Raw genomic sequence first — 15,287 nt, forward strand, 5'->3', positions numbered from 1 at the left:
ATTTACTCTTAGTGTTAGCTTTAGTTTTTCAGGTATAAAGAGGGAACAAATGACTCCCACATCATTGTGAAAACTAGATTGTTACTGTGTTATCTTCAATTAGGTCATTTTTCTTTAGAAGTGGTATAACAACAACGATGCTAATTATGAGGAAAAAACACGCAGCTCTATGTTTCCTTGTCATTTCAATTGCAGTTCCAAGTTTTAGTTTTACTCTTGGCAAACTATAACAGCCCAAATCTCAGCTAATATAACTGATATTCTGTAATTGCTAATCACAGGATTGCCAAAGGATACCAAAACTCTCCAGACTTGCGTTTGACATGGCTTCAGAATATGGCAGGGAAACACTCTGAGAGAGGTAACCATGCTGAGGCCGCCCACTGTCTGGTCCACAGCGCTGCATTGGTAGCAGAATACCTCAATATGTTGGAGGACTGCCGCTATCTGCCCATTGGTTGTGTTACATTTCAGGTCAGTGCGTTCTACTAACAAACAGCATAGATAGACATCCCAAAACTGAAGCAAAAACATTGAAGCCTGCAATTATTGAAACTGGGATACATAATGATTTTTTTTTTTTGGTTCTGGCTCCTCTATTTTCCCCCACAGAATATTTCGTCCAACGTGTTAGAGGAGTCGGCAGTATCCGATGACGTCCTGTCTCCAGAGGAGGAGGGAATCTGTGCTGGGAAATACTTCAGTGAGTCTGGGCTGGTTGGCCTCCTGGAGCAAGCAGCTGCCTCTTTCAACATGGTACGACTCATATTCTCCAACCACATGGTGACAGACTGCATGTTAACGCAGCACAGTGTTGCAGCATTTACATGGCTGAAGTGCTGTTACGGGACCAGTCGGTATTTGAAGCGCTGGTTTTCTTTTCTGCCGTAAACACAGGCCGCCATGTACGAGGCCATAAATGAAGTGTACAAGATTCTGCTGCCCATTCATGAAGCCAACAGAGACTTCAAAAAGCTGGCAACTGTCCATGGGAAACTGCAAGATGCCTTCAATAAAGTCTACAACCAAGTGAGTGGACAGTTTGAGCCTATAATGACCATAACTATAGTGGGCTGTTGTGCTGGATTTAGTCTGGTTTTCTCCTTATGTGCTTCTGTTTTTTTTTTTTGTTTTTTTTTTTCTTTTCAGAGTTCAGGATGGGAGGTAACAAGTTCACTTGTCAAGTCAAGAATATAATTACATCATCTGTTCCTTTAATTTGGTATCTAACTATGTTCTTTTCTTTCCTATTGCTAATTCTGGCCCTCTTTCGTGAATGGCATTGAAATGGTGAGTGACACAAAACTTTGAGGTAATTTATCTGACCCACTCTCATTAAGTGTGACAACAAAGACAGGAAAAAATGGAGCTTTTCCTCTGATTAAAAACAAATGTTCGGTGTCTACTAAACATAGGTCAGAAAAAAGAAGCTGTTTGATTACAACTCATCAAACGCTACAGAGTTTAATCTTGTCACTTTTTTTATAACTCCATTTTTAGTGTCCAGAGAATGTTTGGGACGTACTTCAGGGTGGGTTTCTATGGCTGTCGCTTTGGAGACCTGGATGAACAAGAGTTCGTCTACAAAGAGCCATCAATCACCAAATTAGCTGAGATCTCCCACAGACTCGAGGCACGTTAACCAGTTGTGAAACTAATGAATCTGTCATTAGTGATTTATGAATGACACATTTCTAAAGATGAATCTCTTTGGTATGCAGGAGTTCTACTCAGAGAGGTTTGGGGATGAGGTGGTGGAGATTATCAAAGACTCCAACCCAGTGGACAAAAGCAAACTGGATCCCAACAAGGTAACGGAATGACGGACTCAGTGAAAGTCACAGGTTTTGTGGAAAGTAGTAGTAGTAATAGTTTATTCAGTCATGAATTACTTAAAACAACAAACAAAAACAACATATCCATTGTTCCAAATACAATGTGACTGAAAGGGTTTAGGCTGAAGTTAAGACTTATTTTGCCTAGCCGTATTTACAGTTAACACAATGTTTCCACAAGAAAAGAAACAGTCGAGAATTAAAAAAAAAAAAAATTCAATGTAATCATTGCTGAATATACGACAGAAGAGAATATATATTTAATTTTAATTCAGGTAAATCATGTCCTTATCTCATCTAACACTATTGATCCTACTCTTTTAAACAAGTATTTCCTTTAGTCAATCCTGAACTCAATATTTTAGAATAATAGTTAATTTGTACATCTTTTTAAAAGTTTTAATCGTTTTAGACTTTTAATTGATCTTCCAGGCCATTCCAAAGATTAACCCCTCTAACGGAAATACATCTACTTTTTTATTTGTTCTTGCCTTAGCTTTTTTAAAAATGCCGGTTCCTCTGAACAATTGTAATGATAACTCTGTGTGCTTGTGTCAGGCCTACCTCCAGATCACCTATGTCGAGCCCTACTTCGACACTTACGAATTGAAAGAAAGAATCACCTACTTCGATAAGAACTACAACCTGCGTACTTTCATGTACTGCACGCCCTTCACTCTGGATGGTCGAGCTCACGGCGATCTGCACGAACAGTACAAACGCAAAACCATCCTGACCACATCTCACGCCTTCCCTTACATTAAGACACGGATCAACGTTATCCACAAGGAAGAGGTGGGGGTCCACTTTGTATTTTTCAGTAGATTTTTGTTTTACGCAAAAGGAGAACATGATAGGACTGAGTTTTATAAAATTATCATCCAAAAGAAAAGAATCTTCGTTTTCCTGTAATGTAAGGATTAAAAGTTATTGTTCATTAGTTTAAAATTTTTGGTTTCCATTTCAGTTGCATATTTTTTTTGAAAATTTTTGTTTTATTTTATTTTTTTTATTAGTTTCAGTTTTTGGCTTTTTTGCCATATGTAATTACCCTATACAGGCAAAATATTCAGATGCAATGATTTCAGGTGTTTCATTGCAAAGATGCAGCAGAGCTACAAATGGTAAATATCATAATGTAATTTTATAATCCAAGAACTATCATTGGAATAAACATTATTTCATCTTAAAGGTAGATTTTTTTTCACAAACTCCAAAGCATTACAAAATACTTTATTAAACTAATAAACTTTTTTTTGTCTTTTGATAGATAAATGTACTTTATTTATCCCAAACTGGGAAATTACAGTTTATGTTAGTTTTACTTGTTAGATTTCTGAAATATTTGTCACATTCTCACAATAAATTATCAATTTAAGCAAGTAAAATCAGTCTTTAAACTTAAAAGAAATATTGACTTGACATTTATCATGATACTTATTGACAGTAAGTGATGTAAACATTTTTACCCCTCGACTGAGGGGTATTGTAATTGTTGTTTCGTCTGTCCATCTGTCTGTCCTTTCAACAACATAATCGCATTATCTAAAGAATGCATTGAGATATCTGCACAAAATTTATACTGTGCATTCATCTTGGCATGGAGCAGAAACCTATTGAAAATAGGTGACCTTGATCTACTTTTTCAAGGTCAAATGGCTTTGTGCAGTGATAATATCTGAGTACTTTCACATTTAAATATGTATGTAATAAGTTTTAGACAAAGACAATCTAATCTAAATTATAGGGCAGAGACTTTCAACAGAATCTTACACTATATTTGGCCGAGGGGTATTAAAAGTCCCCGCACGTTCTGTTTATCAGGATATTTTGTCAAATCAACAGGAATAGGATGTCCTATAGGTTTGTCCCATTATTTTTATACATATAGTGTTTGGACCTTTTGCTGCCGCACTGTATTTGGAATGGCTTCACAGACGCAGGACATGCACTAATCTACTGGCACAGCTAAAAAACAGATTTCATAGCTACCCAAAATACAAGTGAAAAGTTAACAAAGACATATTCTGTACAGTTTCATTTTATCCAGTCAGTTTTGTAAATCTATAACACAGTTTTAGTTATCTTTTTACTCAAAGCCTTGTTTTAGTTTCAGTTTTTATGCATGTAGTTTTCATCATTTTTCCCTGTAGGGGTTGTTAGTCAGACGCTCTATCAGCTTAGTAAAAGCATGTCTTTGTTTCTTTAGATCATTCTTGTCCCCATGGAGGTGGCTATCGAGGACATGCAGAAAAAGACTCAAGAGCTCGCATTTGCCACAAACCAAGACCCAGCTGATTCTAAGATGCTGCAGATGGTGCTTCAGGGTTGCGTGGGCACCACTGTCAACCAGGTGCAGTTTCACATTACTTTTAAAAGGTTAAGAAAGGTTAAGAGCCTGTATCTTATTATAATACACCCTGGATGGGAGTTACAGTCTGGATCAGTGTTTTAAGTAGTGACAGACATTCCTCAGCAAATATGTAATAGTTTCTCCCCCGCACAGGGCCCCCTTGAGGTGGCGCAGGTCTTTCTTTCCGACATTCCTGATGACCCAAAGCTGTTTCGCCATCACAACAAACTGCGCCTCTGCTTCAAAGACTTCACTAAGAGGTGATGACACACTCCGCATCCCAGATGTAGACTGCTGTGTAACTAATAAAAACAAATCCCAGCTCCCTCTTCCTCCTCTCTGTGTTTTCATGCAGGTGTGAGGACGCCCTGAGGAAGAATAAAGCTCTGATTGGGCCAGATCAGAAGGAGTACCACAGAGAGCTGGAGAGGAACTACAATAAACTGAAAGAAGCTCTGGGTCCCCTCATCAACCGCAAGATCCCTCAGCTCTACAGAGCCCTGCCAGCTCAGACTACGCAAACACAACGGTAACATGAGACACTGAACACACACACACCAACACCCACGCACAGAGACACACAAAATGAGCTCATGCTGCTTCTCAACACTGAAACCAACAAAAGTAACATAATATGAACCTATATCATGCTCCAGGACATAGACTTGTACATTTTGTTTGTCATGTAGAATTTTATATATATACAAATACATGAAAGTGAATAAACTTCAAAACTGACTTAAAAAGTATAATATGTGACATTGATTTAACAACACTTAAATTCATAAAAGAAAGTTGGTGAATGATGAAAGCACTGTGGAAACTATCACATATGTTTTTGTTTTCATCTGTTTTTGGCATCAACTCTGTGTTTGCATGTGATGGTCTGTGGGCCGCTGGCTTTATAATCAAAACCAGCTACAGCCGACAGCACCTGCCAAAGATACGCTTTAACACTGAGTGCAGATTAACATTTTACAGGTAGCTGCGTTTTCTAAATATCCTGAAACAGTGTGTTTAGGTTCTTCATTCTCTTATCCCCTGATAATCAACACTTTGAAGTAACTTTTCTAAAGAAGCTGCTCATTTAAAGACCTTGAAGCCCTAGTATCAAAAGACCTTATTCAGAGCTCGGTCACATTTTTGCCTGGAACAACTTCAGTTGCACTGTACACAGTAGTCACTTTTCCATTGGACATCTGCGCAAAACTTTACTGATATTTACTAAATGGTGAAAAAAACAGAAGTGCGTTATGTTGGTTTTTCCATTAAATCACAATTCAATGATTTGTGTATTTATTATCGCGAGATGACATGAGAAGTCATTCCATAAACATGGCGACGAACGTAAATATCGTATTGATTTACAGATATATTCATTATTATTATGTATTACCCCTCTATCCCGTACTAAATTAAAAAATTATTTGATTTCTGGTGTGTCAACACATACCACGCCATGTTTCTTTTAAATCTCTTCTTCTTTGCTTGTTGTAACGTCCATCAAGATCTTTTTTTTTTTTTTCACGTGACTAGTTGTGGAAAAAGGTCTTTCCATTGCAGTTTTGCGTGATATACCATTTGTGTCACGCCCAAAAAAAAACACCTCTTGCAAGTGCAAAAACATTTAATCGAAAAACAAGAGTTTTGGCGAAATTGTCATCTTTCCATTAGGTACATTTTTATGCGCAAGTTATATTCGCGCAATTTCAGGGTCAATGGAAAACGACTAGTGTCATGCCAAGTATAATTCAATCGACTGCAGATTTTGTGATATAGCTTTCAGAGAAATACAAACACATAAAGGTAAAACATGATTTCCTTTCTTACAGGAACTCCTACAGTAGGTCCAGTCTTCGCAGAGTCGACTGTTAGCGGAGCAAACAGGACAAAAGAGAAGGCAGAAGAAACAAGCCTCAGAAAGTAGATACATCCCATCCCGTCTGTTCCCCCTCCCCCCATGATACACCAACTGTCACAAGCACACACACACACACCATCCTCTCCCCTGTCTAGCTCGTTATTTTACCCCCCCACCCCTTTCCAACCCCCAGCCCGGCCACCCAGTCATGCCATAATCCCCAGCGCCGCCGCCGTCACCACACACATGCAAATCCACACACACTTGTCACCTCTTTCCTTGTTGAACCAGCACCCTGCCAGTCTCCTCTCACACCTCTGTAGGAGAAAACCTCCGCTGTTTATACTGGAAGGTTATCTGCACTGTAAACACCATCATTTGGGGAAAGTAGTCTCCACACTGACGAACCCAAAGTGATCTTTTTAAAAGATGAGGGCTGCTAAAGTGTTTGACTTTCATCATTCCTGCTGTATTTTGCTTTAAGTTTTTTTTTGTCCTAAAAGAAGTGGTCAGTCGTTCTGCACCATGGCCTTAGTTAATTTACAGGAGATTTTTTTTTTCCTAAAGTATGCTTGGTCTCATTCACTGCCAGATTTTATGATTAAATATTCCCAAGGAGCTTTCTTTTATTATCAACAGACCAAATAACTGACATTCCTCCTTTCTCAAGCTGTCACATTTATCTGCCCATCTCTCATATGAATTAATTTTAGAGCAGAGATGGGATCGATCTGTCCAAGCTCAGGCCTCTGACTTAACTGCAGAAGGGACAGGATCGTAAAATGTATTTCTTTCTTTTCTTTTTTTTCTTTTTTTTTTTTTAAACTGTGAAACTCTCTTGTAAAGTATAATGCACTGCACTCATATAAGATGTTTATCACAGAAGCTCTGTCCACTTTCACACACAGAAAATGTATTTATACTGTGACATTAAACATCACCCCACAGTACGGACTGACGCCTGAATGCATCGCGCTGTGTGAGGTTGAAGGCAGTTTCTCTTTTGCAGCCAGAAAGCACTCCAAATATCTTGTATGTATCCACCACACTGCGTAGGTCGTGGAGGATTTATAGTCCATGTAGCTCTTTTCCATCTACTGTATCTATTATATTGCACTATTGTAAACAAACTGCAGCACATTAACACTGTACCTACTAAAATATCTGTACTTTTGTCATTTTTCAAGGCTGGAAATGTTTTTTATGCATTGGATAAACATTTTTTATTTATTTACATTTTTTACTGCCTTCTATTAAACTTCTCCTCCTACTCTTGTGGTTAGTTTGTTTTTGTGATGTCACAGTGATACGATGGTAGTTTATGGATATTTATTTTACTGTTTCTAATGTTACATGGCATAACCACCCCCCCACCCCCCCACCCCCCGAAGGGGAGGCAAGGGGTATTGTTTTTGGTTCGGTTTGTTTCTTTGTTTGTTTGGTTGTTAACACTCTAGCAGCAAAATTATTGGTTGAATTCATACCAAATTTGGTTTATAGATTGCTAGTGACCCAGAATAGACCTCATTACAGTTTAGGAACAGTAGGTCAAACTTCAAATTTTTAATGAAATTTCTAAATCTTTATTTTTTCCATTTACTTATAAAGGGCAAAATTTCGCATGTCTATAAAAACATTAATTTGGAAATTTCAAATATCTGTAGCAGCAAAACTATTGGTTGAATTCATACCTTATTTTTACCTCCGCCAAGGAGGTTATGTTTTTGCCAGGGTTTGTTTGTCTGTGTGTCTGTTTGTTTGTCTGTCCGTTAGTGTGCAACATAACTCAAAAAGTTATGGACAGATTTGGATGAAATTTTCAGGGTTTGTTGGAAATGGGATAAGGAAGAAATGATTAAATTTTGGTGGTGATCGGGGGTGGGGGGGCCCACGGGGGGGGGCCACTGATCAGCCTTGGCGGAGGTCTGCGCTCTCCGAGTGCTTCTAGTTGGTTTATAGATTGCCAGTGACCCACTATAGATGTCATTACATTTTGGGAAAAATATGTCAAAGTTTCAATTTTTTGGACAATTTTTTATCTTTTTTTTTTTTTCTCCATTTACTTATAATGAGTGAAATTTCACATGTCTATAGCAGCAAAACTATTGGTTGAATTGATATCAAATTGGGTTTATAGATTGCCAATGACCCAGAATACATGTGACAACATATTGGGAAAAGTAGATCAAAGTTAACATTTTTTAATGAATTTTTAAAGTCTTTTTTCTTCTCCCATGTACTTATAATGGGCGAAATTTCAAACGTCTTTAGCAGCAAAACTGTTGGTTGAATTCATACCAAATTTGGTTTATAGATTGCCAGTGACTCAGAATAGATGTCGTTACATTTTGGAAAACGCGTCAGTTTCAATTTTTTAGGAATTTTTTCACTTTTTTTTTTCTCCATTTACTTATAATGGGCAAAATTTCACATGTCTGTAGCAGCAATAATGTTGGGTGAGTTCATACCAAATTGGGTTTATAGACTGTGAGTGACCCAGAAGGGATGTGATAACATTTTGGGAAAAGTTGGGAAAAGTTGAAATTTTTTATGAATTTTTAAAATCTTTTTTTTCTTCTCCCATTCATTTATAATGGGCAGAATTTCAAATGTCTGTAGCAGCAGAACTATTGGTTGAATTCATACCAAATTTGGTTTATAGATTGCTAGTGACCCAGAATAGTTCTCATTACATTTTGGGAACAGTAGGTCAAAGTAAAAAAAAAAAGTAATGAATTTTTTAAATCTTTTTTTTCCCATTTACTTATAATGGGCAAAATTTCACATGTCTATAAAAACATTAATTTTGTTTCAATCTACTTCAAACTTGGCACATATATAGAGGCAGTTGATATGCTTACATCAATACATGCATAGATATAATGACAGCTGGATCGACGCCAAAATAAGCCACAATACATGCGAGGGGCGGGGTTTGTTGTGCTTGGCACCGCTTGTTATGGATTTTGTTTCTTAATTTCTTCACTCCAGACATGTTCATTTAATCACTAACTTTACCCAGTAACATCTTGCATGACTGTGTTAATACCGTATAATAATCTGCCATTAACTGATACGACACAAGTGAAGCTTCACAGATTAATTCAAAGCAGCAACCTGGAAACTTCATCCTCCAGGCTGTGTGTTGTGCTAAATTACAGCGGCTCGTACATTCACACACATCTGCAGTAAAGTTTAGGTTACGCAAACATAAAGACAAGCCCAGGATCTATTTGATCCAGCTGCCATCCTGGCCTTCATTTCCCATAACGTTTGTTTAATTTTCTGCGGCTGATTATGCCCATTATACTCTGCAGTGTTTGTCTAATTTATCAGAGCCCAGGGCCCTGTGTTCATAATCAGGTACTCAGTAGCACTGTAAACCTGGGAATGAACTGAAAATGAATTTGCTCTCAGAGGATGCTCACACTCGGCTAGTTAAATGTTTGTTTTTGACATCCTGCTCTGAATACTAAGTTTGAAGACATGAGTCACAAAATTTTCCTGCAGATACGGTGATAGATTATTGGGAGTTGGGTCTACCTCTAAAGCAAATATGTGCTTTATAACACATTTCCTGCCAGATTAATAATCATTTACGCATGTCCACACTAAAAAGTACACAGTTTTTCTTATTTCTCTTTTATATTTGTTTGGATTTCAATGTTGTTCTCATGGTTGGAAGTTTTTGAATTCGCTCAGATACCCCATTAGATTTCTTACATCATCTTTCTGGAGAAACCTCAAGGTCTTTGCAAGTACTTTATTATATTCATTATAGCAAACTCCTTGGATTCGTGTCTCCCTGAGGCAGTGGTTCTAAAACTTTTTCATCTCAGGACCCAAACGATGTGTATTGTGCCTCGTCAGGGCCCAAAATAACATGATGAAATGTCATAATCTCTATTTTTTTTATTAACTCTAATCACTTAAAACAGGAAAGATTATCTAGGTAGCGACACAACTGACTAATAGACACAAAACAGACTAGTCAGATGGTAACATACACACACGTGACCTTTTTTTTTGTATAAACATCCTCTGTGAAAGTTCCTTTTACATCTCTCATCATTTTAGTCTTTTATGTTACTTTCATCTCACGTCTGTTACATCATTTTCATCTTGTGACCGAGGCCTCTCCAATGCATTCCACATGACTTTGGTGTAAATATTCACAAACTTTTCCAAAGAATACTTCTATTTTAGAAAATAAATTAGTGTATTTTTTTTTGTTATTCAGGGGCTAATCTATGGAGGGCAACTCTAGAGGCTTTGTATTCTATTTTGTATCTCAGAGGATATTATTTAGACTATTTTTACAGAACAGAACCTTAACTTGTGATGGAATATTTTCAGTATTCCATTAATGCTTTTTTTTTTTTTTTTTTTAAAGTCAGTACATTTTTGTTTCAACACTGGTGTTCGTGTTGTGCATTAAAGACACTTAGGTGTTGATACAGGGCATGATATGACAATAAACCTTTTAAATCCCTACTCACGTGGGATTAGTATTACCTGTGGACCTTTGGTAATTTGTAATAATTACAGAAACTGCCTGTGATCGTTGTCCTGTGTGAATCTGCCATGTCTGTAATTTGTAGATTAAAAATTCCACTCTTAATGACCTACCCTATTTCAGCAAACACAGAGGTCCTGTGATTATATTAGTCCCATGTGACTCTACATCTGTGTGATTTGGAGTGATTTGCTGTTTCCTGTTCAAGGATGATGAAGGCTGTGCTGCTGATGATAAATGCAACATATACATATTACATACATGTGTGGATTCCCATGCACTGTCTTTCCAAACCACCCCATGTAAAATTTTGTAGATCCGCCCCTATTGTCATGTATTTTACTAATGATTAAAACATCTCTGCAGCCCTGATTCTTTAGAGAGCTGAAGTTTTAGGTTTCCCTGAGCATTCAGTAAAAAAAATAAAAATAAAAACAGGCTTTGTGCAAATGCTGCATGAAACAGACTTGGGAGTTAATTTTTGCAAAATCACCGCAAGTGATACTAGACCCACTCAAATGGTGCTTGATTATTTTTGCAGCTCTTCGGTTGAATCCACTTATATGGGCTATATCTGTACGGTTCCCATGCACCAGCTGATTTGTCTATCTGTGTGAATGCTAGACTTAGGAGGAGGTTCATTTCTAAATCACCAGAGGTCCACAGGTTTTACTAGTCCCATGCAAATAGAGCTTGAAATATTTTTTGTGAACCTTCTGTTAGACTAAATATTTGGGGATTCCCATGCACTGTCCATGTAAAATGTTCTGTATCTGCCTCTGTTGTCATGTATTATACTCATAATAAAAACATCTCTGCAGCCCTGGTTCTTTATGGAGCTGAGGTTCTAGATTTCCTTGAGCATTCAGTAAAAAAAAACAACTAAAAACAGGCTTTGTTTGTTTGTGCAAATGCTGCATGAAACAGACTTTGGAGTTAATTTTTGCAAAATCACCGCAAGTAATACTAGATCCACACAAATGGTGCTTAATTATTTTTGTAGATCTTCTGTTGAATCCACTGAAATAGGCTAAAGATGTATGGTTCCCATGCAGCAGCTTTCCATGCCACCCTACAAGAACTTCAGTTTTCTGGATCTGCTACTGTTGTTTTATATTTTACTCTGCTCTTTAGTATCCTGATAAAATCATTATTCTTTAGGGAGGTTCTACACTTCCCCGAGCCTTGAATAAAAATCAGGATTTGTTTATCTGTGAGAAGGCTGCATGAAACAGACTTAGGAGGTTCATTTCTAAATCACCAGAGGTCCAAGGGTTTTACTAGTCCCATACAAATAGGGCTTGAAATATTTTTGTGAATCATCTATTGGACTGTATATCTGGGGTTTCCCATGCACTGTCCATGTAAAATGTTCTGTATCTACCTCTGTTGTCATGTATTATACTCATAATAAAAACATCTCTGCAGCCCTGGTTCTTTAGGGAGCTGAGGTGCTAGATTTCCTTGAGCATTGAGTAAAAAAAACAAAAAAAAAAACAAAAAACCAGGCTTTGTTTGTTTGTGCAAATACTGAATGCTTGCAATATTTTTGTGCATCTTCTATTGGACTGTATATCTGGGGTTTCCCATGCACTGTCCATGTAAAATGCATGTATTACTCATACTCATAATAAGTACATCTCTATAGCCCTGGTTCTTTAGGGAGCTGAGGTGCTAGATTTCCTTGAGCACTGAGTAAAAAAAAAAAACAAAAAACAAAAAACCAGGCTTTGTTTGTTTGTACAAATGCTGAATGCTTTACATATTTTTGTGCATCTTCTATTAGACTATATATCTGGGGTTTCCCATGCACTGCCCATGTAAAATGCATGTATTAACTCATGTATTTTACTCATAATAAACCCATCTCTGTAGCCCTGGTCCTTCAGGGAGCTGGGGTTCTAGATTTCCTTGAGCATTCAGTAAAAAACAGAACAAACAAACAAACAAACAAACAAACAAAAAAAACAGGCTTTATTTGTGCAAATGCTGAATGCTTGAAATGTTTTTGTGAATCTTCTATTGGACTATATATCTGGGGATTCCCATCAACTGTCCATGTAAAATGCATGTATTACTCATGTATTATACTCATAATAAACCCATCTCTGCAGCCTTCAGGGAGCTGGGGTTCTAGATTTCCTTGACCATTCAGTAAAAAAAAAACAAAACAGGCTTTGTTTGTTTGTACAAATGCTGAATGCTTTACATATTTTTGTGCATCTTCTATTAGACTATATATCTGCGGTTTCCCATGCACTGTCCATGTAAAATGCATGTATTACTCATGTATTTTACTCATAATAAACCCATCTCTGCAGCTCTGGTTCTTCAGGGTCCTCTTGGAGCCTTTGAGGTCTATCCACAACAGAGGTTCATAAACGTCCATTCAAAACAATGGTTGACGTGCAGACAGTGGCCCCCACTGAGGTCAGAGGGGCCCTTTGTGAAGTGGTGGAGCCCTTGAGGAGCGCGGGGGTCCGGTGTGTGAGGTCCTGCTGGCCCTTTAAGACTCCGGTGCGGGAGGGGGGGAGCGGAGCGGAGCATCTCGGCTGCGGTGTTTTTGTCTCTGTCAGTGTGCGCCCCTGGGCCGAGGCGGCTGAAAGGATTTCCAGAGGGCAGGTAAGAAACACCACACAACTTATTCTTCTTCTCATCTAAAACCCGGCTTTGACTCATCTTCTTCTTCTTTTTCATCATCTTCTTTTTCTTCCTCTTGTATCCATCGCTTCTTGAGTGTGAGTTCTTTTGTGGAGCGGCTGGTCCTGCCCATTCCCTCCGCTCCTCTTATAACCCCCAAGTAACGGATCCTTTATGCCTTAAAAACCACCGCTCCTCACTTCTACTCATTCCCCCGCCTGCTCTTTGGATCCGATCTGTTTTTTATCAAGCGTTTCTTTGAGTCAAAGCCTTAGAGGAATGATAAACTGAGACTCTTCCTCGCCTCTTCAGTGCGTGTCTTTTTGTTCAGAGCATCACTGCTTTGGTTCATGAGCTAAACGCTGCACGCTGGCGTCTATTAATCCTCTATAATATCATCATTTATAAGCACATTTAAGGTAAGTGTGTCAATATTAAGTGTGATAACAAACTTGCATGTGTTTAATTAGACCCAAATCCCTAAAGAGGCTCTGTAGCTCCTTAGGATTTCTACAAAATTCATCCCACAGCTTCATAGTCTGTATTAATATTTTCTGTGGCTTCATGGTGGAAGGAGTGAGGAGCCCAGAACTAACTTTTACCCCTATTCACTGACTTAAGCAAAAAAAAAAAAAATTGTCTTTCCTCATCTGGTGTAACTTTTCCTCATGCATCACATTGCAACAGAAACCATTTAGTAATTTCATTAAAATTATTATGAAAGAAAAAAAAAAGAGAGAGAAAAGCTCAGTGAAGACTCAGGGGAGAGGGTGGGTCCGTGCATTCTGCAAGTTTTCATTACTTCCAGATGTTCATCAGCTTTTCCTTACGCGTCCTGGCTTCAGATTTGCAGCTCTTCTCCTCCTGAAGCTGGTCAGTGGTCACACAGGGCAGCTCATATCCTCCCCAAAGGTCTGATAGTTTTCTATGTCAGCAGGTCAAGAAAATAGAAAACCAGACTCAAGCTGGATTCTTTTCATAGAACTAAAAACTATTCCGGGCACATTCCTTCTTTTTTATAAACTTTTCCTTAAATGTACTTTGTTAATGTTAATGTGTGAGACTGTTTAATGATAGTGATCAGCTTTATATGGCAGGACTTAGACTGTTCCGATGAATCAGTAAACACGTCAGATGTTGTTTTGAAGAAGGACATGCAGAACTTGGCAGGATGTGGGAGTGTAGTCATCAGCCTGTTACCCTACATCATACAATAAACCACTGTATAGCTGTTGTGTAATGGGCTACCCTTTGTATCAAATCACATACGGGTGAAGAGCCAAATATTGTAGCAGCTGCATCGTCCGCAGAGGGATTGTGTCTTCTTATTTGGGCATTACATGGATACACTACACTTGAGTCTGCACTCATATGCACAGTCCAACTCTAAAACTGCAAAATACAGTCACGGAAAACATTATTAGACCATCAAAACTCATCAAAAACAATGGTTAATGCAATGAAGTTCTAACTCCTGTGTGTATCATGTGACTAAAACAGACAGAAAAGAAAACATGGATTACGTAAAAGCACTGTTTTTATTTTATTGTATCAAAAACAAAGAAAACTGAAGAAAAAGTGACTTTTTGAGTAAAAGATATCATTAACTGAACACAAACCCAGTGCGTCCATCCACTGTCATTTATTAAATTCCATGGGTTTTACTGGTGAATCAATGTTGCTGAAGATGACGGTGTTTCCACGGTAACTACGGAGCCTCTGAACGTCCAAATGGGTCATATCTGATGACCTTGAAAAGATGACAAAGTGCATTTTACACCAATTATTTACATGTATTGATAGGATTAGTGGATCAACAGATATTAAACATTATAGATCAGTAGATGGTTTGGTCGACAGTGGATGTTTGGGTCTTTATGGGTTAAAATTAAATATGTAAATATCTATAGTCACAGAAAAAAATTCTTAGACCAAAGTCATCAAAAACAGTGGTTATGCAGTCAAGTACTAATTCCTGTGTGTATCATGTGACTAAAACAGACAGAAAAGAAAATGTGGAATACCTAAAAGCACTGTTTTTGGCAGTACAATGTCATAGTTTTTGATGTATTAGAACTTAAC

General features: G+C 37.8%; 2 protein-coding genes across 5 annotated transcripts in view; both read left to right on the forward strand.

The window, feature by feature from the left end:
* The window catches only part of dock6 (dedicator of cytokinesis 6), a 42,807-nt gene extending 35,487 nt beyond the window's left edge, over positions 1-7,320 (forward strand). For all 3 annotated transcript variants that reach the window (XM_030140669.1, XM_030140672.1, XM_030140670.1), the window contains exons 39-49: positions 282-474; positions 613-756; positions 898-1,029; positions 1,150-1,164; positions 1,508-1,633; positions 1,722-1,811; positions 2,394-2,630; positions 4,045-4,188; positions 4,342-4,448; positions 4,544-4,717; positions 6,021-7,320. In XM_030140669.1, coding sequence (XP_029996529.1) covers positions 282-474; positions 613-756; positions 898-1,029; positions 1,150-1,164; positions 1,508-1,633; positions 1,722-1,811; positions 2,394-2,630; positions 4,045-4,188; positions 4,342-4,448; positions 4,544-4,717; positions 6,021-6,063 — 1,405 coding nt within the window. In that variant the 3' untranslated portion in view covers positions 6,064-7,320. The remainder of the gene's footprint in view (positions 1-281; positions 475-612; positions 757-897; positions 1,030-1,149; positions 1,165-1,507; positions 1,634-1,721; positions 1,812-2,393; positions 2,631-4,044; positions 4,189-4,341; positions 4,449-4,543; positions 4,718-6,020) is intronic.
* A 5,767-nt stretch (positions 7,321-13,087) lies between these two features.
* Positions 13,088-15,287, forward strand: part of kank2 (KN motif and ankyrin repeat domains 2) — a 32,069-nt gene continuing 29,869 nt past the window's right edge. Inside the window, exon 1 of one of the 2 annotated variants that reach the window (XM_030140673.1) lies at positions 13,088-13,187. The gene's annotated coding sequence lies outside the window, so the exon portion shown is untranslated. Of the gene's footprint in view, positions 13,188-13,474; positions 13,625-15,287 lie in introns of those variants that run through there. The other variant, XM_030140674.1, reaches the window with a different exon arrangement.

This window comes from Sphaeramia orbicularis, chromosome 8, assembly GCF_902148855.1.
Source record: "Sphaeramia orbicularis chromosome 8, fSphaOr1.1, whole genome shotgun sequence".
In the NCBI taxonomy this organism is placed as follows: Eukaryota; Metazoa; Chordata; class Actinopteri; order Kurtiformes; family Apogonidae; genus Sphaeramia; species Sphaeramia orbicularis.